Source organism: Gasterosteus aculeatus, chromosome 4 (assembly GCF_964276395.1).
Source record: "Gasterosteus aculeatus chromosome 4, fGasAcu3.hap1.1, whole genome shotgun sequence".
In the NCBI taxonomy this organism is placed as follows: domain Eukaryota; kingdom Metazoa; phylum Chordata; class Actinopteri; order Perciformes; family Gasterosteidae; genus Gasterosteus; species Gasterosteus aculeatus.
The window spans coordinates 20,310,350-20,333,977 of record NC_135691.1 but is presented as its reverse complement, the minus strand read 5'-3'; the positions used below and the strand labels follow the sequence as shown (position 1 = coordinate 20,333,977).

Sequence of the window (23,628 nt, the reverse complement as noted above, 5' to 3'; positions counted from 1 at the left end):
ATAATTTATAAGAGCCACTCACATTTGCAAGATGTTAGAAAGGACAATGCCCCCCCGCCCCCCCACACCTTCTTCAGAAGGTCAAAAAGGTTGAGCTGTCATTGGCTGAGAGAGAGCGAGAGACAGAGACAGTATTCAACTTGTTTGAGTGACAATGCAAGTAAAGTAAATCTAGTTTGGACTTATTGCACCACACCCCAACCCAATGCAGAGTATGTGTGGGTAACCTTGTTAAGTGGCTGCTGTCTCATACAAACTTGTTTCTACTGGTTGAAATGCAAGAAAGTCTTTTCAGGACGGAACATTTTACAGCTTTTGTTAAGCCTCAAAACAGAGCTGGACCTTAAATAATTTTGAATGGAACAAAGAAAAGAGACTGGAAATACAAAGAAGGAGATACGCTTACTTAGAAATCAGTCATTATGAATGAAACACGGTATTTCATGATTACCTTGAACCAACGGTTTTATTGAGAAACTTGACAGAAACACAAAGGCAGGAACGGATTAAAACCAATACAATACGGAAAAGATTTTGAGAATGAGGCAAAAGCGAAACAGTTAAGTCAGAAAGTGGGTGGAAGAAGAACAAGGCTCCGAAACACACACACACACACACACACACACACAGAAAGAGAGCGAGAGAGCGAGACAGAGAGATTTGCCTGAAGCAGTCACACAGACAGAGCCCAGGTGAAATACACTTTGACTCCATTCTCTATACTTTGTGTGGTGTGTTAGGACAAACGTATTAGTAGAGTGTTTAGAAAATGACCAAAAGGTCTACATCTCCTAAACAAGATGGAGTTGCAAGTGTACAGAGAGCTTCCCAAAAGGTTCCCCTGATAGAACCTGGCGGGACAAAACCGTTTGAGGACAGAAAGGTGGAATTGGGGAAGAAAGTCACTCTGCTCCGAGGCATCTCCATCATCATCGGAACGATCATCGGAGCTGGAATCTTCATTTCTCCAAAGGGCATCCTGAAGCACTCAGGCAGCATAGGAATGTCCCTCGTCGTGTGGATTGCTTGCGGTGTGCTGTCCCTCTTCGGTGAGTTGTCACAGGTGGTACAAGAGATGTAAAAGATGTCTTTAAACATTGAATACGAAACTTACTGATGGAGGTGAAACTTAAAAAATTGATTTATTGTCTTTACACCAATAAAATTCCTGACAAGAAAAATAATAAACAGAATTCCATTTTTATTATTGAAACAACATGTAAATTGGGTACTTAAATAACGTTATTAGAGATGAGTTCTGTTAGAATTCCAACTGCCAGCCCAATGCAGGAGTTCCTCATGCACATTCAAATGCAAATCAGTTGTACAGGTTCAGCACTACTGTGAGTTGACCAATCTGAAGTACTGATGTGCACATCTGTATTATATATTGTTTCCTTATCCTTAAATCTTGCTGTTATTGCACATTAATGAAAGGGTCCAAGCTCGTTTTCCCTGGATATACTTGCTTCACCTCTTTCCATTAATTTATATTCCCCAAACATTTCTTTAGAACCCATAACTTAAGAAATGGGTTAAGAGCTCAAAAGGCTCTCGTATCTGGGTGATCATGGGGGCCAGGGGTTGACTTTTCTGTAGATTTGGCTGACAGCCCAAAAACCCTGGGACTGTTGTGTCCACCTTCTTTCTTCAGAGCTAGAATTAATCATTCCCCCTGTCACTTCAGGAGCCCTTTCCTATGCTGAGCTGGGGACTTGCATTAAGAAGTCTGGTGGACACTACACATACATACTGGAAGCCTTTGGCCCTCAGATGGCATTCATAAGGCTATGGGCTGATCTCATTGCAATAAGGTAATGTCTGCCTCCTTACCTGCAGTTTACTGAGCCTACATAAAAAGTGCATTAACGAATTTATTTTATGCCAACAATGGATCCATTAACATGTTTTCCTCCAAACTCGTCATTTACGGATGCTTGGCCTGCAGCCCTTGGTGCCATTTTTAACCTGAGTACCCTAGTACTCAGCATAGTATTTTCAATTTGGAAGTCCATTGTGGTGTTGTGAATTTTGGAAACTTTAATGGTTTGTATTAAAATAACTACATTTGTTACAAACGTTTGCATGTTAGTTGGAATAAGTAACCTTCTTCTTCTTTAAAGCTGGACATAAAACAAATATTACCTATTTGTTTTACCTAACATATGAATTGTGAGTATTTCACACAAGTTCAAATAAGTCAATGTTGATCTTCCTCCTGGGTTTTCTGGTAGGAAAACTGGTATTCCTGGGTTTTGCTTTTTTCTTCTTAAACTGCCTACCCTTTTTGTTTGTGTGGACCCAAATGCACTTCACACAACTCCAGGGATCTTTGACCTTTTATTCTAAGCTCCGGAACAGCAGGCAGAATAACGGTACAAGGGCTGGTAGGTTCACCGGTAGTTTGGCTAGCGAGTTAAACAGGGGTAGGCAGGGGCAGATCAGATCTGTCTGAAAATTAGCACTGGAGAGTCTGGCATGGAAGCGGAAGAAAATCTGGCACAGCAGAAACAGTCCATGGGGCTAATACTCATCCGACATCTCCATCCTCTCCTTCGCGGTGGGTGAGTTGTCCTGATCAGAAGTTTGCTCCTCCTCTTCCACGTCCGAAGCCACTGAGTTTGGCTGGGTAGCCACTGTGGGCGCAGGGAGTGACACTCCCTGATGAGAAGGGCATCCAGAATGTGGTGAGACGGGACCCAGGACCTTGCCTCTGGACCGTAGTCCTCCCAGTCGACCAGGTATTGTAACCCTCTCCCACACCCGCGGGAACCGAGTAGGCGTTGAACCGTGTAGGTAAGGCCTCCATCAATGAAACGCGGTGGCGGTGGGGGCTGGATAGCCGGAACCAGTACTCCACCCACAAGAGCTGCTGGGATCAGGACGCTGGATGCCCGGAGACCAAACACCTTAGACTCGATTCCATCTCCTGGTTCTTGTGCTCAGTCTGGCCGTTAAACTGTGGGTGGAATCCAGACGACAGGATGGCTGTGGCCCCGATGAGTGTGCAGAACTCCCTCTAGATTACCAACGTAAACTGAGACCACGTCTGAGGAGACCGTGAAGCTGGAAGACGTGCAGTAGGACCAGCTCAGCAGTCTCCTTGGCCGAGGGGAGCTTTGGCAGGGTCACAAAGTGAGCCATCTTGCTGAACCGATCTACCACTGTCAGGATTGCGGTATGTTTGTTGGACAGTGGGAGACAACAAAGTCCAAAGAGATGTGAGACCAAGGCTGATGGGGCACAGACAGAGGTTGCAAGAGGCCAGTTGCCTGATGAGATGGTTTGTGCTGGTTGCAGACAGGACAGTCGTTGACGAACTCCCGGGTGTCTTTCTCCAGCGTACCCCATTAGAACCTCTGCAGTAAGGCGTCTTTCGTACGCTGGCTCCCAGGGTGGCAAGTGAGTTTGGAGCTATGGGCCCACTGAAGGACATCGGACCTAAGGTTCTGAGGGTCGAACAGGCGGTCAGGAGCCGGGACCAGGCTGGACCTCCAGGGCGGTCTTCACTCTCTCCTCTAACTCCCAGGGGAGCGAGCCAACCGAAACTAAAAAACAGAGACCATCTGGCTTGTCAGAGTCAATTAACGTAGAGAGGGTCTGGGATCCATTCGCGAGCAGCAGCTGAACGTGGCAAAGGGGTCTTTGGTTGGGAAAGTGTCTTGTGGTTCGGCTCACCAGTACCTCCCCTACTACTGCCGAGCGCGGTATTTTGCTGGGCACCGGGATATAAAGTGGGCAGTCTGGCCCCTGGTGGGATGCGGGCCCCTGGCGACCGCCCCGAACACCTTACGTAGTTCCGCAGAAAACAACAGGAACGAAGAGCAGGCTGGCGTGCGTCTCTCCCATTCAGCAGTGCCCCACAGTCGTGCCCTGCCTGTCAGGTGGTTTATGGTGTTATCAGCCTCTTCTGAGGCAAAGGTGTAGGGCTGCAACAAGATGGAGCAGTTGGTGATAAACAGATTTCAGCCCTCCGGTGCTGTGCTGGAGCTGCTCAGACAACCTGCTGGGTCAGGGCTGCGGTAAGTAGTTGCACCTGAGCTGTCAACGCCGCCATAGCCCGCTCCTGGGCTGCTGCTGACTGGCGTCTCAGAGACGAAGCTGGTCACTCGCTGCCTGTAGGCTTGACACAGCTAAATACATTTGACATTAACAGTGGAACAATAGTTTTTTTGCATTATAATGGCAATAATTTAGTAGATATGTTTCAAAATATTTTCTTAAACTCTGCAGCAAAATTGCTCTCTTGACACCAAAGCAGAGTTGACTACGGTTTCTGTTCTCAATGACAGTGAAAGCTAAAACCTGTTCAGTCCAATCCGAGCTATTTACACACAATGCAATTAATGAGGCAACATTGTGTTTCTATAGCACTAAAGCTGTGTTTCAAATTGTGTATTATACTTTGTTGAGTGACAGAGCTCACCACACCAGACATGTAGAAGCTGTGATCGTGTATGGTGATGGGCAGACTCTAGTTCGAACTGAGAAACGGCTCCCTGTGAACCTGTCAATGTACACAGCCAAGCTGAATAGTATAAACAGTCCACTGGCTATCCTGAGCTTTCCGATTTTATGCTGGCCTAGGGCTAGTGGGACTCAATGAAAGCCATGCGAAATGAACAGAGACAGAAGCAGAAAATGAAAACAAGAATGAGGGAGACAAAGAGAGATTTCCATGGCTTTAGCAGCTCAGTGGCTGCTGTGGGAAATGAGGGAAACACTGATGAGCCATAAGACCAGCCTGTGAAGCAAGCCAACCTTATTTGATTCTTAGTGAAGCAAAGTCTATAGCTGCCCATTGGATATTACATACAAACAGACGCTCACACACATACCATGTGGTTAGCAATGATGACAGAGGAAAAGATGAACGTCAACACGTATTGTGATTGTTGATAGAGTTAGTCTGTGTGTGATTAGTTAGCCATGCAAGTCTAAGTGTTTTTGAAACCCGAGCAGGCTTTTTAGGCTATTTATAAACTTGTGAACTTTAAGAAAATATGTAGGAATAATATAAACCCTTTTTATGTTTTTACTAGCTTTTACTTTATGTTAACTATGTTTTGCTTATGGATTATTGTTTTATTTGTTTAAATAAGTAAACAATAAATACTTTAAGAGTCATTTTGTGTCCATCTACTAAATCCAACTCCTAATATTGTCTCTCTTTTTGCTTTTTTTTTTGTATCCACCAACTCCTGGCAAAGAAAACAACAATCCTAGTTCTTTAATGTTAAATGCTCCATTATGTTCACCAGTGAGTCCCTAACTTGTTGTGGGGGTTTGTGGATTCATCAGACTTTTCTCACTGAAGTTGAGGGTTGTATTACTCAAACAATGGTCTTAGACCCTCCTTAAAGCTGAGTATTGACTAATGTTCTTCGCCCATCACTTGCATGTGTTTTCCAGACCTGCAGCGATGGCAGTCATCTCTTTGGCCTTTGGTCAGTATATCCTGGAGCCTCTGCTCATGCCCTGTGATATCCCCCCTATGGCTGTCAAACTGGCAGCGGCCATCGGCATAAGTATGAATATTATTAATACGTCATTCAGGATGATTTTTATGATCTTAAATCCTATCTGTGAACGACAGGAAATGTGCTTGTCTCTAAAATAGGAGGAACACAGTGGTGGAAGAGATACTGCAGTCCTATGTAATTAAAGCAGCAATGCTAAAACTTTAAAAATACTCCACTAAAACATTATGTCAATCATAATTGAAAGTCCTTAACGCATAAATATTCTTAGTTCAAATATCAGGCCGTTTCTAGGCCATTTTTCTGTTTTAAGCATTTTTTAAAAATTCGTTTTTTTGGCTTCTGCTCCAAAAATGGCATACCATAATACGTGTAATAACTCTAACTACTTTGTTTATCTGAACAAAACACACGAACCGCTGAGAGTGTTCTGATGTGTAATAATCAGTTATCAGTTATCCTATTGTTAGGCCGGGTGGAAGATAGGAAATTCAATGAGTAATCTCACACAAAAACAACACAACAAAAGTTGCAAAGAAGATACAGAAACCCATTAATTATGCACAACATCTTAATGCAGATATTACAAATGACACATCTTCATGGTTTTGGCCACTCTATTTTAATGCATGGATACTTTTTGTTTCCTTTCATTTCAAATGATAATAGGTCCTTTCTCAGAACTTGACTTTGTCTGCCCCTGTAGCTTCTGTTATGTACCTGAACAGTATGAGTGTGACATGGACAGCGAGGATACAAATCATCCTCACCTTCAGTAAGCTGCTGGCCATCAGCATCATCATAGTGCCTGGAATGTACCAGCTCTTTAAGGGTAAGAAACCGTGCGCTTCACCACCATCATCCTCACCTCTAATAGCTTCTATTAGCACTATTCTAGAGCCCATACACTCCTAAGACATTAGTGGTTCATTTATTTTTTGAACTGTTTTTAATGTTGACAAACCTTCTCAGACATAACAGAATTTTCAGCTGTAAAAATGAACTTTGTCTCAAAAAACAACAAGACGTACTACAAATATAACCTTGAAGCCTTTCAGTCCGTGATACACAGCTGCTCCCAGCAAGCAACAGCTCAGGCATTTGTCCTCACTGCTGGTGTTAGAAGAGGCCCTACATCCCATCACATGGACACTTCAATTTTACATCTGCTTATGTGTGTGTATGAGGTACTTCTAGACATAGAAAGCTGAATAGTGAATGGAAATGTTCATTTCCAATCTGTTAAATAAAGAAAATCCCCAGCACAGACCACCAGGTCTGTGGGGTGTATTGATGTTTACTTTGATTAAATGCCCGTTGATGATTCCATGTCTATCAGGTCCCTGTTGAGAACATGTGTCCTTGACATAGCATAGCTGGATCATTTTTAACCAACAGAGAAATAAAATGTATATCTTCAATATCTAATATAGCTTGAACTGTATGAACTATATATAACTCATACTTTTAAGTATGTGTTATACAAAACTATACTGATTTTATTTTTATTTTGGGAAGAGCCTACTTTGTTTTTAACCCAATCTAATAAATTTGTTTGACAAAAAAACAAAGTCTGACAATAATGTTATTTCTGTAATCATTTTACATGTTATGGTTTTAAATACATGTGCAAAACATCCCCAAAGTTGGGGGCGAGTTTAATCCCCTTCCCGAGTGATCATTACAAAAGACTCAACATTTGGATTGAGATATTCAGACTATTCTATATGTTCGTAAGAGCAATTTTCAGCCATACGTGTTTATGTATAAAACAGAACATTGAGCAAATTAAATTAAATGAAGTATCTTTTTTTAGAGATGAATCCACTTCTCCTAGCAAATGAGGCAAATGAGTATCACTTCCTTAGTCTTCATTTTATTTTTTAGAGTTGCTGTCATTATAGTTATTACTTATCACCTCTCGCATGTTCTTGTTTGTAGGAGAGACCAAGAACTTTGAGAATGCCTTCGACCTTAGCAACATGAAGCTGTCTGCTATGCCGCTAGCCTTCTACTCTGGGATGTACGCATACGCTGGGTGGTAGGTATGGTCCTCACACACAAACACAGACACACACGACTCACAATCCCTTGTAAAGTTTTCTTATAAAACTGTTTGACTTTGACAACATTGAGACATTAATTCACAAATAATCACATGATGTAATCCAAGCCATCTAAATTTACAATCTGTCTGAAACCCAGCAACTACGATACAACAGTAAGACTCTCCTTACGAGATTATTTTTTAGCACACTAGTACTAATACAAGTAGAATAAAGATTGGACATGAGACCTTGTGGAAGATAATGGCGTGCTTTTAATGAACGTTACATCGGACAAAGAATACCCAGCATTCAGTGCAGGTTAACAGTTTACGGCACTACGGATGCCCCGTGGGAACAAACTTTATTAATAAATACACAACATTCCTTACTTCTAATTCCCCAAGCAAAAGCAATATTCACTGTATTGATTATTCTTTAATAATTAGTCCTTCCTACTTTAACAATGTTACAAAATTACCTTTAACAAATCAAAAAAATAACATTTTACTAAACAAGGGGGATGTAGTTAGCAGACCAATCGCAGCCTTGTGCTAGAAAAATGGGTCAACGCACGCAAGGAGGTGTGAAAAGGCTCGCAAGGAACACGCAAGGGGGTCTTGCGTCTGCGTCGCTCTGAAAACGCAGAAGCATAAACTATGCTTTAGTCTCTACACTACAAGTTCAATCCGTCAGGGGGTAGTTGTTCTCTTGTGGGGTAATGACGACGTACGGGTAAATCCCACTGTCTCGGAGCGGTCAATACACAACTGATATTTTCTGACCTTCTGGAGCCTCCACTCCTCAGTCAGTGATGGCCAAGAAATGCATAAACAATGAATAGCCAACCAAACTCTTATCATTACCATTCACCAGAACCAACACCACGCAGTATCCGCTTGCATGCGGTTACCTTCCAAAGTGCTCACACTAGGAGTAACTGTTAAACCTTTAAAATACACATTTGGCACCAAATCATTACATTACATGTCGTTTAGCTGGCGCTTTTATCCAAAGCTACTTACAATAAGTGCATTCAACCATAGGGATACAAACTCAGAAGAGCAAAAAAAAAGTACAATTTTATCAAATAAGACAATTTGCTATAGATAAGTGTAAGTACAATTTAAGTGCTACAATTTGTATAGAGAGAGCTCGTTCCACCGGAGCAAGGACAGCAAAGAGTTGTGATCTAGTCGAGTGTTTTGCTCTCAGTGAGGGAGGGACGAGCAGTTTATCAGATGCAGAGCGGAGTGCGCGGGTTGGGATGTAGGGTTTGACCATGTCCTGGATGTAGACTGGACCCGATCCATTCACAGCATGGTCATGATCATCACAACATCATGTTCACAATCATGTTCTGGACCTTTGTCCGAGAAAATCTTCTCTAACAGGATCTTGTTGAACATCAATTGAAAATCCCTGCACTATATCTTCTAGTGCTCAGATTATTGCTTATCATTTTGTCAGCTTCACTTCAGTACAGTATATATTGCATATGAGTTATCATTTGTTATCCTTTCGAGGCAATAACTGTTTTCTTTCGCAGGTTCTATTTGAACTTTGTGACAGAGGAGGTAGATAACCCTGAGCGGTAAGTTTAATATATGTATTAGCTCTATCAGCATAGTTGATCTATGTTTGCTGAATATAAAATACAATGCAAAAAATGGTTTACATCAGGATTTAAATCCAGCTGTATTTGCTGTTATGTTACAATGCACCATGTTTCTGGGGGAAATTCTTAAAGCAGTGATCAATATTTTTATACAAACATCGGCTCGCTAAAAAAGTTGCTCATAGTTAATTAAATTATAGCAAATAAATTATAGCAATTACTGCACTGCTTGTGTTATTATACCTCATGCCATCAGGACTATGCCACTAGCCATCTGTATCTCCATGGCGATTGTGACCTCCTGCTATGTGCTGACTAATGTGGCATACTACACTGTGATGACAGCAGAGGAGCTCCTTGACTCAGAAGCAGTTGCTGTGGTAAGTAATAGAAATAGCAAGTGTCGAAAAATCTGCACATGTGTATTTTTGAAAGCCTGTTTTTGTTGTTGGAGCAGCTGGTAAGTGTGACCTAATAAAGGCTCTCTACTTTTGATCACCCAAATGGATGTTAATGTCAGGTCTGACAGCTCAGGAAACTTTTGTTGTGTTTTGTTTGTATCTGTTGATCAGTGAGTCTGTTAGTGGGAGGTTGCACGACAGTATGCACACAGATACCGAATTCGGGGTTGTGGCTGAATGCAGTGTGCAGTGTATTTACATTGGGACATCCTAGGGGAGAATGGCAGCTGACAAAACTTGATTATTTCACATTACATGTCATTTAGCTGACGCTTTTATCCGAAGCGACTTACAACAAGTGCATTTCAACCATTGCAACCGGTAATACAAACCCAGAAGCACAAGAAACAGTGTTTTTTGATCAAATAACCAGATGTATAACTTGCTATAGCTAAAAGCCATTATAAGTACAATTGAAGTGCTAAAATTTGTTTAGAGTTTTTTAGTCAAGGTAGAGTCTGAAGAGGTGTGTCTTTAGTTTGCAGTAGAAGATGTAAAGGCTCTCTGCGGTCTCTCTGATGTCAGTCAGACATGTCATCGGCATAGCTGTGGTAGGAGAAGCCAGCGAATGACATAGCGTAGAGAGAGAGAGAGGAGCGGTAGACCCAGAACGGAACCTTGAGGAAAATTACAAGGTTCCAACACGGATCCTCACCAAGTTACCCGGTAGGATGTGAGAAGGGAGAGAGCAGAATCTGAGAAACCGAGTTCCTGAATGGTCGAAATAAGGATCTGGTGGTTTACAGTGGTCAATGCAGCAGAAAGGTCCAGAAGGACGAGGACGAGAAGAGAGAGGCGGCTCTAGCAGTGTGGAGTTTCTCTGAGACAGAAAGGAGAGCAGTCTTAGTGGAATGGCCTGCCTTGAAGCCTGGCTGGTGAGGGTCAAGGACATTGTTACGGTGGAGATGTACGTTCCAAGAGTTTTGGACGTAAAGAGAAGAAGAGAGACTGGTCTGTAGTGGGTTTCTTCAGGAGTGGGTTAACTCTTGCCTCCCTCAGAGAGTTGGGGAAACAGCCAGATAACCGGGAGGTTTTAATGAGACAGGTACTTGACGCTTTCTTTGTGCTACAACTGCTTGATAATGCCTCATCATCTCTAAAGAAATGTTAAATGGTCAGTTTCTCTGATGGGGGAAGTTGATGTTGTTGACCGTACTGTATTAAGGACAAGGATTGTACCGGGGGGTACAATCTGCGAGAAGACACACTGGAAGAAGCTGGTGTAATACGTTTAAATGTAATTTATGTGGTGGTAAATTAATAATAAATGTGTTATCTTTTCCAAAAATTACAATTTCAAAATCTTTTAAAAAGGTAATTTATTCACTCCAACATTAATGATATTTGATTTTACCCACCTCTCCTGGCTAAAATTAGCTGACATTATATCGATAACATCCCTAAACCAACCAATATTATTTCTCTCTTTGATCCCTCTCTGTATCTATCTTTCAGACCTTTGCAGAGAAGCTGATGGGGAACTTTTCGATAGCAGTGCCTTTTTTTGTGGCCTTGTCCTGCTATGGGTCCATGAATGGTGGCCACTTTGCCTTATCCAGGTAAATATATTTCCACTTTGCTGGCCTACACGCTACACATGGCATATGTATTTTAGATAAATATTCAGTGATGATTCTTTCTCCTGTAGAAATACTAAAAAAAATCACTGGTCCATAATTCCAAAATAAAAGCTGATTTTCGAATAACCACTAAATGCGTCACCAATAAACAGTGGTTAAAAATCCCAGAACAGGTAAAATTATCTGCACTCCATGTTAAACAATTAAAAACAGTTCCACAGACAGCACTACTTCCAATAGTCAATGAAAATGAACACTGTAAAGGCAGTGAATATGAAATATCAGATTGAAAAATAAGCAAATTGGAAGACAAACAGAGAAGCATTTTACAAAACAACAAACCCTTTATGAAACACGTATCTATTTTAAAACGAGGAGTCAATGTTAAAGTATGTTAGGGCTGCAACAACGAATCGATGAAATCAATTAAATTTGATTATTAAAAACGTTGACAACGAATGAGTTGCGCAGATGCGCGCAGAGCCGATGTAGAGGAAAAGCAGCGACGAGAGTTGTTGTGAGTCACATGATGTGTTACTAAAGACCGACATGACTGACTGTCACGCTCGATGCGTGACACGTGAGAGCCCTGAAAGTGTGTCAATGGAAAAATGCAAAGTCGACATAACCTGGCACGGAAGCACCACGTTGTCCCATTTTGACGTGAGGAACGTAACGAGCCTCCAGCAGCTTCGCTGCTGCTGTATTTTCGTCATCCAGCTGATCAAGCTAGCGTTAACTCGCTAATAACAACAGTAAAGCAGTTAGCAGGACTAAGACTCTCTAGACTAAGACTATTCATTTTTCAATCTGTTGTCTTGTATTTCGTGCTTTGTCCCATATCGGTTATATTTGTGTGTGTTTAATGCATGTGTCATTCACGGTAGTCTAGTGCACTTGCGCACATACTGTGGGTTATAGGGAGACAATGTGATCCATTAAACCAGCGCGGCTGACTAAGAAGCCTCTAATGCATTTATTTACAAATGCCATTTTAAATTCATCTACTAGCACTTGTTTTGGGTTGTTTTTTAGCTGTACTTAGATGGGGTGTATACATCTACTTAACAATTTCTGACGTTAAAGCTAATCCTGTTACATTTTCTGATTTGTATTTTTCTTCATTTTTTTATAAATGATTATGTTCATGGAGCAACCTGTACTTTCTGAAGTATTTTTGCAATGTGAAGGATATGTTAGCTAATGCTGTTTCAAAAGCAAGAAGTTTTGCTGATGAGTGCAATTTGTAATTGTAATTATCCACATGACCGAGCATAGACGCACACAAGGCTAGAGGACCGCGACAGTCGGACTGTCTTTCAGACAGTAAGGTGATGAACCGCCTGGGCCCTGTGCTTTGCTGTTCTGCTGCTCATAACGGTGTGGGTGAGGGTCAGTGGGTGGGGGTGAGTCGGGTCAAGATTATTGATAAGAGATCAGTTAAAGTGGGTGAAAGGTGTGTATTTAGTTCATCTGCCAGTCAATGATCAATGTCTCTGCAATGTCATATGAATATGAATATGTAATGTGTGTTTTGGTGTTTTCCAGAATGTTTTATGTAGCATCTCGTGAAGGACATCTCCCTGAGGTTTTGTCTATGATCCATGTCCGCAGGCACACTCCACTGGCTGCTGTACTTATACTGGTCAGTTTGATGCAATATAAACAATAACGACAAAAACTTTTCATCAGAAAAAGGGGCATCACTAAATATTACTCATACCCCCATTTGAAATATCAATTGCCACTCAATCTATCAATACCAATTTTGAAATATTGTTGGTGGTAACCTATCATGAAGCATAATATTGTTGCTATGGTTACCTACATGTTCCTTGTATGCTGACATATGGTTAAACCACTGTCTTGATGGGACGGTCAAATGAACATGCCTGCCTACCAATTGAAAATGTGTCTCCTCAAGCCATTTCTCCCACAGTTGATACTAATCTGTTAACTGTGTGTGTGTGTGTGTGTAGTACCCTATGACCATACTCCAGGTGTTTGTGGGAGACATCTACAGCCTGTTGAACTTCATGAGCTTCCTGCGGTGGCTGTTCATTGGTGTGGTGGTGTTGGGCTTAATCTACATGCGATATACAAAACCTGACCTCCCCCGTCCCTTTAAGGTTAGTTTGCTCACGCCTGCCCACATCTGTAACTGTACTTGGTCCTCTCTGAATCAACAAAGAACATTAGTTAATTTAGGGCCACTCTTCCGTTGTGTTACCAGTTGTGTGTCCCAGTTACTCATCTTGCTCTTGTAGGTGTTTCATTTGGCAAAGACAATCTGAAGTGATGTTTAAAAGTATGTGAATGAGATACTTACACACTTATCTGATGCAAAAAGTATGAAGATAGTAATAACAGCCGTTACTTCTGCCGTAGGTCCCTCTCTTCATCCCTGTGGTCTTCTGCCTCACATGTTTCTTCATGGTCTTTCTGTCTCTGTACTCGGATCCAGTCAACGCCGGAATTGGATTTGCCATTTCTCTCACTGGCATCCCTGCCTACTATATCTTCATTTACTTCAACCACAGACCAAAGTGGCTTCAAAAGACTTTAGGTAAGCTCATACAACGGAACATCTCAGCGTTCACCAGCAAATGAACAGCATAAATGGATTTGTTTTCGGAGGAATGGTCATTGTTAATGGTCAAAAAGGTAAAAAGTGTAAAAAGGTAAGCGGTTACAGATAATGGATTTTTTTTTTTTGGAGGTGAATTACCTTCCTAGAATTAAAACAGTAGATTCTTGTAAAACGTACGATTGACAGAATCCATATTTACATACCTTACATACTTTTCTTCCTTTGTTAAATTGTGAATGAGCGAGACCGGAGCTAGACCAAAGACCGGGCGGTGAGGGTAAGGAAACGCTAGCAATATTGCTCTATGGGGAAGTGGGTGTGGAAGGTGGCTGGAGGATCTCTTAACAGAGCCCTATCTTAGGAGCTGTAATAAAAGTTACTATTATTTGTCCATCGTTGAATTTCAGAGAGTTACATAATTAATTTGCTGAATGCTACGATTTCAAATTTCAGTATGATGTGGTTGTGCGGTGAAACTCCAAACCCAGACACTCCCTGTGATTGAGGTAGAAGCCTCCTCCTGTCCAACTGGGTGTGGTATACCATGGAAGGATGTCTCCATGCAATTCTCTACCTTGAGAAAAATCCACCAGATTTGTCGCCTTGTCTCAATAGCTTCGACCAGGATGCCATAACCCACGGGCAGTTGTCTGGTAGAATTGGGCAGACACGGCTGCGAAAGAGTTAGTATGTGATGAGTTGGGATGAGAATTTACAAACGCAGGTTCTCCATGTTGAGCTAGACTCTGGGGACCGCGTTCTGAGAGGTCCACATAGCTCATAATTTAGCCGTAAACCAATTAGTGCTTTATAAAGGAACAGTCAAATAAATCAACTAGATAATGCCTTTCCTGCTGAAAATGCTTTGGAATGCTAAAAGATGAAAATTCATAAATGAAAAAACCTGCAAATATTTTTTTAATTGCTAAAAATACCGAAATAAGAAAAAGCTGAAAGGAAGTGAGGGAGGGGCTGGGGGGCAGACCTCTGTGATAGGGGGTTTAGAAGATGGCAGGGGGGGGGGAGCATGGTTAGAAAGGAGGGGGTTGAGGGTGGCATCTCTTCGGGGGAGTTGAAAGAGAGGGGCTAGGAAGGAGGGGGGGGGGGGGGGGGATCTGTCAATGGGGGCAGAGAGGACTCGTTAAAGGGGGGGGGGGGAGACTTCTGTAAGGGGGGTGTTGATAAGATGCCTGGGGTGGGAGGGGGAACAAGAAGAAGCGGGGTTAGAAGGGGGAGGGGGTGAGGGATTGCCGGGAGGGGGAGGTAGAAGGGGGCAGAGTGCTAGTTATTGCTATTGCACTAGTAATAACAGGAGCTAACTGCTGACAAATCAGCCAGTGAAAATCGAGGGGGGCGACAATACAGCCAACGGCGTGGGCGGGGCTACAACGGGGGCGGGGCGAGGATACTGCCGACGCTGGCGGAGGGGGGCGCTAGCATCACGCTAACATGGCACTAGCTAGCATTGCACTAGTAATAACAGGATCTAACTGCTGACAAGTGGCTAAAACAGCCAGAAAGAATCAAGGAGGCGGGGGGACAATACGGCCGACGGCGGGGGTGGGGGGGAGGCGCGGCCGGGGGGACGGGGCTACGCCGTGGGGCGAGGCGACAATACGGCCGACGCCGGGGTCAACTTTGTGTACATCGACACACTGGAAGTAAACAAAGTTGCGTTAACTGTGTTATTTATAATATTTTAGCGCATTAATTTCGGCCACATTAATCATTTATCGCATATATTAACACGTTCGTTTTCACAGCCCTAGAAATAATTCATTTAGACCTTTGTCTAACTTTGTACGTGTCTTAATGTAGCTGTTGAAATTCACGTCTGAGTCCTTGACTTCAAATATTTTTGGCTTTTTGGAATTGTTGATAACATGTATATATTTTAATCCCAGCCATTTGAAGCATGTACATGTAAAACCCATAAGGTACCAGAAAGGGGCCTTCAGGATCATATTGGTCTGCTCATGTGCGTAATTAAAGAAATAATGAATTTAGGCCACTTCAAAAGGGTTACACACATTTAAACCGCAGTCACTACATTCATCATATTGCATGTAATTAAAAGAGTGACTGATTAATAATGTAAAATATAACTTCTTACCTTCCCTATTTACGTAACTTCCCATTTGGAGGACATCAGAATAGTAGTGCCACAATTTTTGATTTTACTTAGTCAGGTTTAATGCCACAGTGAGGCTGCTATTTGTCGTGGTTTTTGATGAGATCCACTTAACTACAGAGTTACTTGTTTGAATCATACTTTGAGTACAGACTACTTTGAGCCTACGGGTAATTAATGTTCTTTTCATGTAAATTACTGTGACTTTGAATGTACAAACAATTACAGTGAGACATGAATAACAAATAGACCCTTTTAGAAAAATGACGTAATAGTCTGGTTTTCTTTGTGTCCCCAGATTCTTTCAACAGAACTTTGCAGATCATCCTAGTTGTCGTTCCCGCTGAGTAGTGACTGTTCAGATCATCAGCTCCTTGACTCCCTCTAATGTATAAACCTGTATTGCATATAATGAGATGATCTCTACCTCTATCACAGAGGAAAACTGGTATTGTACCCTCTATAACTCATTTAATACAAAGATAAAGTCTTGGATGTATCTGAAGAATGGGAGTGAGTAAACATAATGTCTTTTAATAAAGAACAACTTCATGTTCAAATCTCCATGGCATTATGTTTGTAACTGTTGTGATTGTTAATCATTGGCAATAGTATTTGATCACCAATTTCTTCTCAACAACTAGGCATCTGAACAAGTCCCTGCACATTGTACAAATATTGGGTGGACACATGGGATTTTATTAGAACATGAGTTTGTATAGAAAGGTCTAAGTAAAGTCTAACTAACCACTGACTAACACAGAGTTTGTTATTTACATAGATTAGTTCATTGAGTGGTGTAGCTGGTTAGTTTACTCCTTAGCAAAAATACTAATCATGAACATCTCCTTGCTTTAAAAAAAATCAGTTTGAACATTCTCCAAACACAACTCCAACAATTATTAAAATATCGTACGTGAATTTCATTCAAAACTGAACACATTTTGTAAATCTGTACACTCCTCCTTATAAGGCTTGTGGAGGGACAACAATATGATGCAACAGATGGCTTCTTCTGGGTGATTAACGCTGATTAATCATACCATGCTTAAAATTCAATAATGAATTAAAAACTAGTATATTTTCATATTTTATCAGTGATGAGATGATTCCAACAAAAATCTTCCATTCTTGAGTTACCTTCAAACAAACCCCACACTCCTGCCGAATGAAATATACTGTACCTGTAGTTGTATGTTTATTTGCATCGTGTTTTTATTGAATTCAGTCATTCCAGGATCGTGCCTTACTGTTTACCATACTGAGATGCAGTTCTGTCGGCAGACACATGGGGGTGCTGAAGTGCTTTATAACTCTGATTACATTTTCTTTTAAAAAGCACCAGTACCTAACACTAAGATGCAGAACAAAAATAAATGCATGAGGTAGAAGAATTGGGAAAAATGTTCATATTCAATGTTAATCATGTTTTCAGATTAGCAATATCAATGAAATAAAAATGTTTTCCTACCATTATTGATTTAGAAATGTGTTTAAAATTAGGAAAAGTCACAATGGAAGGATATTTTATGGAATTTAAAAGGACAGAAACAGCTTTTATTCTTCTAGCAAACCAAAGTTAGTAGAGCGATTATTTTCATATCAAGGTTGGAAAAACTCAAGAGGGGAAAAGCAGGAGAGGGGGAGAGACTGTAGAAGGTATGGGTGTGTTATAGTATTGAATAGTTTGTCCTCCTCTCTCTATATCAGGATCGCGCTAAGTTCCTCGTCCTCGGTGGAGGACAGCAGCCTGGGGGAGCTGGTGGGTCACTGCAGCTTGAAGTCCGCAGCGTGCATGAACAACGTGGTGGTCATCTTTCTTGTTAGTGTAGGGAAGGCGGACGCAGTGTTGGTCTGCGAGATCGCGTTCTGCCTCCCTCCACGCCGGCAGGGGCGTGGCCACGTGGTGGCCAGGGGGGGCCACGGCCACCATTGGTCAGAGAATGGCCACCCTGCCGCCCCCCCCCCTCCCCCCCAACCTCACGGCACGGCAAAAAAAAAAATGTAAATACAAAAAACCTTCCTGAACAGAAACGGTATAAAGCTGAAATAAATGCAGTAGTATTGTTTTTATCAAGTCGCCTTATATTGTCACTTATGCTACAAGCCCCGTATTCGCAACATGTTGGGCCACGCCCCCATCAACAGCGCAAGACACAAACCAACGTGCCTGCATTCTGACAACGCTTCAATGGAGACTAGCAGCTAACCACTGGATATCACTGCTGCTCTGAGTGATGCAGTGTGTGAGTTTTAAAATACAGTAATCCCTCGTTTATCGCGGGGGTTACGTTCCGAAAATGACCCGCGATAAGTGAAATCCGCGAAATAGAAAACTTTTTTTTTTTTACAATTAGCAACTATTACATGTATACAAATACAGTGACTCGCGTGTAGGCCGTTTCACTGCTCTTCAGACTGGGCCGCTGCATCCTGACTGCGCTCTGCAGTGTTCTCTTCTTCTGAAGCCCGCGGTGCAGGTGTGTTTGTTCGGGAGAAGAACATAGTGATAGGCAGCTGTTGTCGCTCTTTTTTCTTCTTTGCAAAAAGATCCTTGTACACCGACATGCCACCATCGATTACGTTGGAGAACTGTAATGAACGGCTCGGGAGTGAGTTTTTAGCGAATCAGAATGCAGAGCACAATGCACCAAAAAAAAAAAAAATGCAATATGAAAATCCGCGAAATAGCGAATCCGCGATAAGTGAACCGCGAAGTGGCGAGGGATCACTGTAGTAGTTTTTGACAATCAAGTGCCACCCCAAATAAAAGACTGGCCAGAGCTGCCCCCCCCCCCAGAAATAATGTCCTGGCTACGCCCGTGAACGCCTTCGGTGTGTCAGGATTCCACCCTCATCCCGTTCAACATCGCCTCCCACTCAATTCCATTCTCCTCCCTCTCATTCAATCACCCGGTCACCTGACTACTAATCACCTTCACCTGAGCCTAATCACCAGCACTCCTTTATAACCCAACATGCATCACTCACCCGTTGTCTGATCTCGTCATTCCATGACTACAGACTCTTCGAGCTCACTTCCGTGTCTTCCCAGATACCCTCCTGAGCTTCCTGAAACTCCATGCGTCATCATCAGCTGTTCACCACCTCCATCGGCGTCTTCATCCGTCACAGAGCAAGCAGGACTCCTCGCCTTTCAGCTAAGATTCTCCATTCACCCCGTGTCTTACAACCTACTTTCCTCTCGACGTCTGCAACAATAAAGCTGCATTTGAAACTCACCCCTCTGTTCCGTGTTTCAATACCTGACAGAAGATCAGACCGCAATATGCAACGCTCTACGGATGCACGAGAGGATCCACCGCTACCAATTCCCCCGGCTTCAGCTCCTCTGGCAGCGGAGTCCCTCCCGCGTACACCCGCAGCTTTGTTCTCTGCCTCTTCGAGTCCCATGGCCCGGCCCGCGCCCTACTCCGGTGAGGCGGAGGATTGCAGTGGGTTTCTCTTACAAACATCTCTATACTTCACCATGAATGAACATCAATTCAGTGGCGATCCTGCTCGGGTGGCCTTCCTCATATCACTGTTGTCCGGCCCCGCTCTTCAATGGGCTCAAGCCTTTTGGCAATCCGATTCTCCGGTAATTAAATCTCTCCCTGATTTTCTCCGTCACTTTAAAGAGGTGTTTGGCCAAACAGTGGCTTCATTATCTGTTCACGATCAATTGTTCCAACTTCAACAAGGGAATTCTTCCGTGAACGCCTACGCTCTTCGCTTCCGCACCCTCGCCGCAGCTAGTGGATGGAACGAGCCCGCGTTAATCACCGCATTCCGCCAGGGGTTAAACCCGACGGTTCGTCAGCTGATTGTGGTGTATGATGATGTCATGGGCATCGAAAATCTCATCCAGAAAACCATTCGAGTTGCACAACTACTCACTGCTTGCGATCGGCCCACACACATGAGACCTTCCCCGCTGCCGGCAACAGACTCCTCCCCGGCCTCTCCTCCGGCTCCAATTCCTATGGAAGTCGACGCCTCTCATCTCTCCCCTTCTGAGCGCCTTCGACGAATGCAACAACATCTATGTCTATACTGTGCTTCTGACCAGCATATGCTCAGCAACTGCCCCGTTCGACCTCCGCGCCTAGCAGTGAGTTCAATTACTGTAGCCCCTCCAGTAGAACATCTAGTGAAAACACGAGTACATCTCCTAACCCATAAACTGTGTTTTCCAGCGCAAGCCCTCATCGATTCAGGCTCCGCGGGGAACTTCATCTCCTTCACCTGCCTTCAGAAGATGAATCTCAGCAGAAAACGACTAGATCACGATCTCTCTATTAACACCATCCAAGGCAAACCGCTAGGCCGAGGTCGTATCCGTTACTGCTCCCCCGTAATCACTCTTCAACTAGGATGTCTGCATTCCGAGAAAATTTCCTTTATGGTGCTGGAGGAGTCTACCGCTGAACTCATCCTGGGACGACCCTGGTTGATCCAACATCAACCCGTACTCTGCTGGAAAACCGGCGAAATCCTCCGATGGGGTAATGACTGTCACCACTCCTGTTTGAAGTCTGTTAAGAAAATCTCTTCTTCCTCTTCCTCGCCAGACGACTCCGAGGCCGCGGTTCCTGTGTTATCTGCAGTTGAAACCGGCTCCCAGACCCACGTCCAATGTGAAATTCCAGTGGAGTACCGGACGTTCCAGGACGTCTTCAGTAAAGCACTGGCAACCAAGTTACCACCTCATCGGCCAGGGGACTGTGCAATTGACCTGCTACCCGGAGCTACACTTCCTAAGGGCCGAATATATCCTTTGTCCATCCCGGAACAAAGGGCCATGGAGGAGTATGTGGCAGAGGCATTACAGCAAGAGTTCATACGTCCATCCATCTCCCCGGCCGCCTCAAGCTTTTTCTTCGTGGCTAAGAAGGACGGGGGCTTGCGGCCCTGCATTGACTATCGTCACCTGAATTCACAAACCATCAAATTCCGCTATCCCCTTCCTCTGGTCCCTGCCGCTCTGGAACAGCTACGTGGCGCCCGCCTCTTTTCCAAGCTAGACTTGAGAAGTGCCTACAATCTGATACGAATCCGTCATGGCGATGAATGGAAGACTGCCTTCGTGACCCCCTCAGGCCACTACGAGTATCAGGTAATGCCGTTCGGCTTATCCAACGCTCCTGCTGTCTTCCAGAGCTACATGAACGAAGTTCTCCGGCCCTTCCTCAACCGGTTTGTCATTGTGTACATCGACGACATACTAATCTATTCTTCTTCCAGATCTGAGCATCATAATCATGTCCTTCAAGTACTACGAAAGCTACGAGAACACCAACTATACCTCAAATTGGAGAAGTGCGAGTTCCACACTTCAACCGTCCAGTTCCTGGGATACATCATCAGCCAAGAGGGAATCCAAATGGACCCGAGGAAGGTAGACGCCATTCAGGACTGGCCCATGCCAGCCACCATTAAAGAACTCCAGCGCTTCCTAGGATTTGCAAATTTCTACAGACGTTTCATCCAAAACTACAGTCACCTCAGCTCTCCCCTCACATCTGCTCTGAAGGGCCGGCCCAAATCCCTGTCCTTGACACCCGCAGCCATGGAAGCATTCCAACAACTAAAGGACTCTTTCTCCTCTGCACCTGTTTTAGCTCATCCCAACCCAGAACTTCCGTTCATCGTGGAAGTTGATGCTTCATCTACTGGTGTAGGAGCAGTACTGTCTCAGCGGCAGGGCGAACCCCCCATACTCCATCCATGCGCCTTCTTCTCCAGGAAACTTGCCCCGGCGGAGCAGAATTATGATATTGGAAACCGTGAGCTACTCGCCATCAAGCTAGCCCTTGAGGAATGGAGACACTGGCTGGAGGGGGCTAATCACCAGTTTGAGGTAATTACTGACCACAGAAACCTAGAATACCTTCGTGAAACTAAAAGACTGAATCCAAGACAAGCCCGCTGGGCTCTCTTCTTCACCCGCTTCGACTTCATGGTATCATATCGCCCTGGAAGTAAGAATTGCAGGGCAGATGCCCTCTCCCGAATCCATCATGCTTCCTCGGACGAGGCCGAACCGGTTCCTATCCTCCCTCCAGCTCTCTTCATTAGTCCGATCATCTGGGACCTTGACGACCAGATCAATCAGGAAAACCTTCTCCATCCTGCTCCGCCGGGAGGGCCAGACGGGAGCAAATTCGTCCCTGAACACCTGAGAACCCCCCTTCTGGACTCGGCCCACTCTGTTCCGGGCACTGGACATCCGGGTAGCAAGCGGACCCTCTCACTCCTCCGTCAACGGTACTGGTGGCCCACCATCTCGGAGGACGTCGCAAGGTTCGTCAAAGGATGTTCAGTCTGTGCCATCGTCAATACCCCGAGGAGACTGCCTGAGGGAAAATTATTGCCTCTACCGATTCCGCGTCGTCCATGGTCCCACATCGGAATCGACTTCATGACCGACCTTCCTCCTTCTGATGGTTTCACGTGTGTACTAGTAGTGGTGGATCGTTTCTCAAAGGGCTGCAAGTTAATCCCGCTAGCTGGCCTCCCTACTGCACTCGTGACCGCAGAAGCCCTCTTCCATAATGTCTTCCGGAACTTCGGAATTCCAGAAGACATAGTCTCGGACAGGGGACCCCAGTTCATCTCCAGAGTCTGGCGTGCCTTCTTCCGGCTCCTCGGGGTAACTGTCAGCCTTTCATCAGGATACCATCCACAGACTAATGGCCAAACTGAACGCAAGATCCAAGAGATTGGTCGATATCTGCGGACCTACTGCCACCAGTACCAGGACAGCTGGAACCAATACCTCCCCTGGGCGGAATATGCCCAAAATTCCCTGCGACAGTCCACCACCGGGCTCACCCCATTTCAATGCATACTAGGATACCAGCCACCTCTCTTCCCCTGGTCGGGTGAGCCCTCGGAGGTTCCAGCTGTCGACTTCTGGTTCCATCAGAGCGAGGGGGTATGGGACTCGGCTCACGTTCAACTCCAACAGGCAGTCAGAAGGCACAAAACACAAGCTGACCGTCGAAGACTAAAAACTCCTATTTATCAACCAGGACAGAAGGTTTGGCTCTCTACTAGAAATATTCGACTCAGACTGCCCTGTCGTAAGCTGAATCCTCGGTTCATTGGACCATTCCCCATCGAGAGGCAGTTGAACGAAGTCACCTACAGACTCAAGCTACCCCGACAGTATCGTATATCTCCCTCATTTCATGTTTCGCTGTTAAAACCCTTCATTGAACCGGTCTCCCCTTGTCCCTCAGATGACCCCTCGGTGGATGTACCTCCTCCTCCGGTGCCTGTGGAGGATGAACCCATCTATGGGATCCGGACCATCTTGGACTCTCGGCGGCGAGGTCCCCGACTGGAGTACCTCATCGACTGGGAGGATTACGGACCTGAGGAACGATGCTGGGTACTTCGTGATGACGTCCTAGATCCGACGCTCCTCTCTCTGTTTCACGAGGAACATCCGGATCGTCCTGCACCCAGAGGTCGGGGTAGACCTCGTCGCCGACAACATCCTTCGCAGGCGTCAAGAGCCGCCTCGGGAGGAGGGGGTACTGTCAGGATTCCACCCTCATCCCGTTCAACATCGCCTCCCACTCAATTCCATTCTCCTCCCTCTCATTCAATCACCCGGTCACCTGACTACTAATCACCTTCACCTGAGCCTAATCACCAGCACTCCTTTATAACCCAACATGCATCACTCACCCGTTGTCTGATCTCGTCATTC

At 44.3% G+C, this 23,628-nt stretch overlaps 1 protein-coding gene across 2 annotated transcripts; it reads left to right on the top strand.

Moving 5' to 3' along the window:
* Window positions 1-249: 249 nt before the first annotated feature.
* On the top strand, window positions 250-16,465 carry slc7a11 (solute carrier family 7 member 11). 2 transcript variants are annotated; one of them, XM_040174898.2, is made up of 12 exons: window positions 250-1,049; window positions 1,688-1,814; window positions 5,413-5,528; window positions 6,187-6,312; window positions 7,422-7,521; window positions 9,075-9,119; window positions 9,400-9,523; window positions 11,060-11,163; window positions 12,733-12,829; window positions 13,164-13,313; window positions 13,573-13,750; window positions 16,204-16,465. In XM_040174898.2, the coding sequence occupies exons 1-12, from the start codon at window positions 770-772 to the stop codon at window positions 16,254-16,256; spliced, it is 1,500 nt and encodes a 499-aa protein (XP_040030832.2). In that variant the 5' UTR covers window positions 250-769; the 3' UTR covers window positions 16,257-16,465. The 2 variants fall into 2 exon arrangements, with proteins under 2 accessions (XP_040030832.2, XP_077957082.1); XM_078100956.1 differs by having other exon boundaries at window positions 601-1,049; window positions 5,413-5,447.
* Window positions 16,466-23,628: the final 7,163 nt, after the last annotated feature.

Bases quoted from the DNA above. Each gene is read 5' to 3' on its own strand.
- slc7a11 (XM_040174898.2), top strand. From the start codon at position 770: ATGACCAAAAGGTCTACATCTCCTAAACAAGATGGAGTTGCAAGTGTA. The intron at 7,522-9,074 runs GTAGGTATGGTC...TTTCTTTCGCAG, and splicing joins ATGTACGCATACGCTGGGTG to GTTCTATTTGAACTTTGTGA. The intron at 9,524-11,059 runs GTAAGTAATAGA...TCTATCTTTCAG, and splicing joins ACTCAGAAGCAGTTGCTGTG to ACCTTTGCAGAGAAGCTGAT.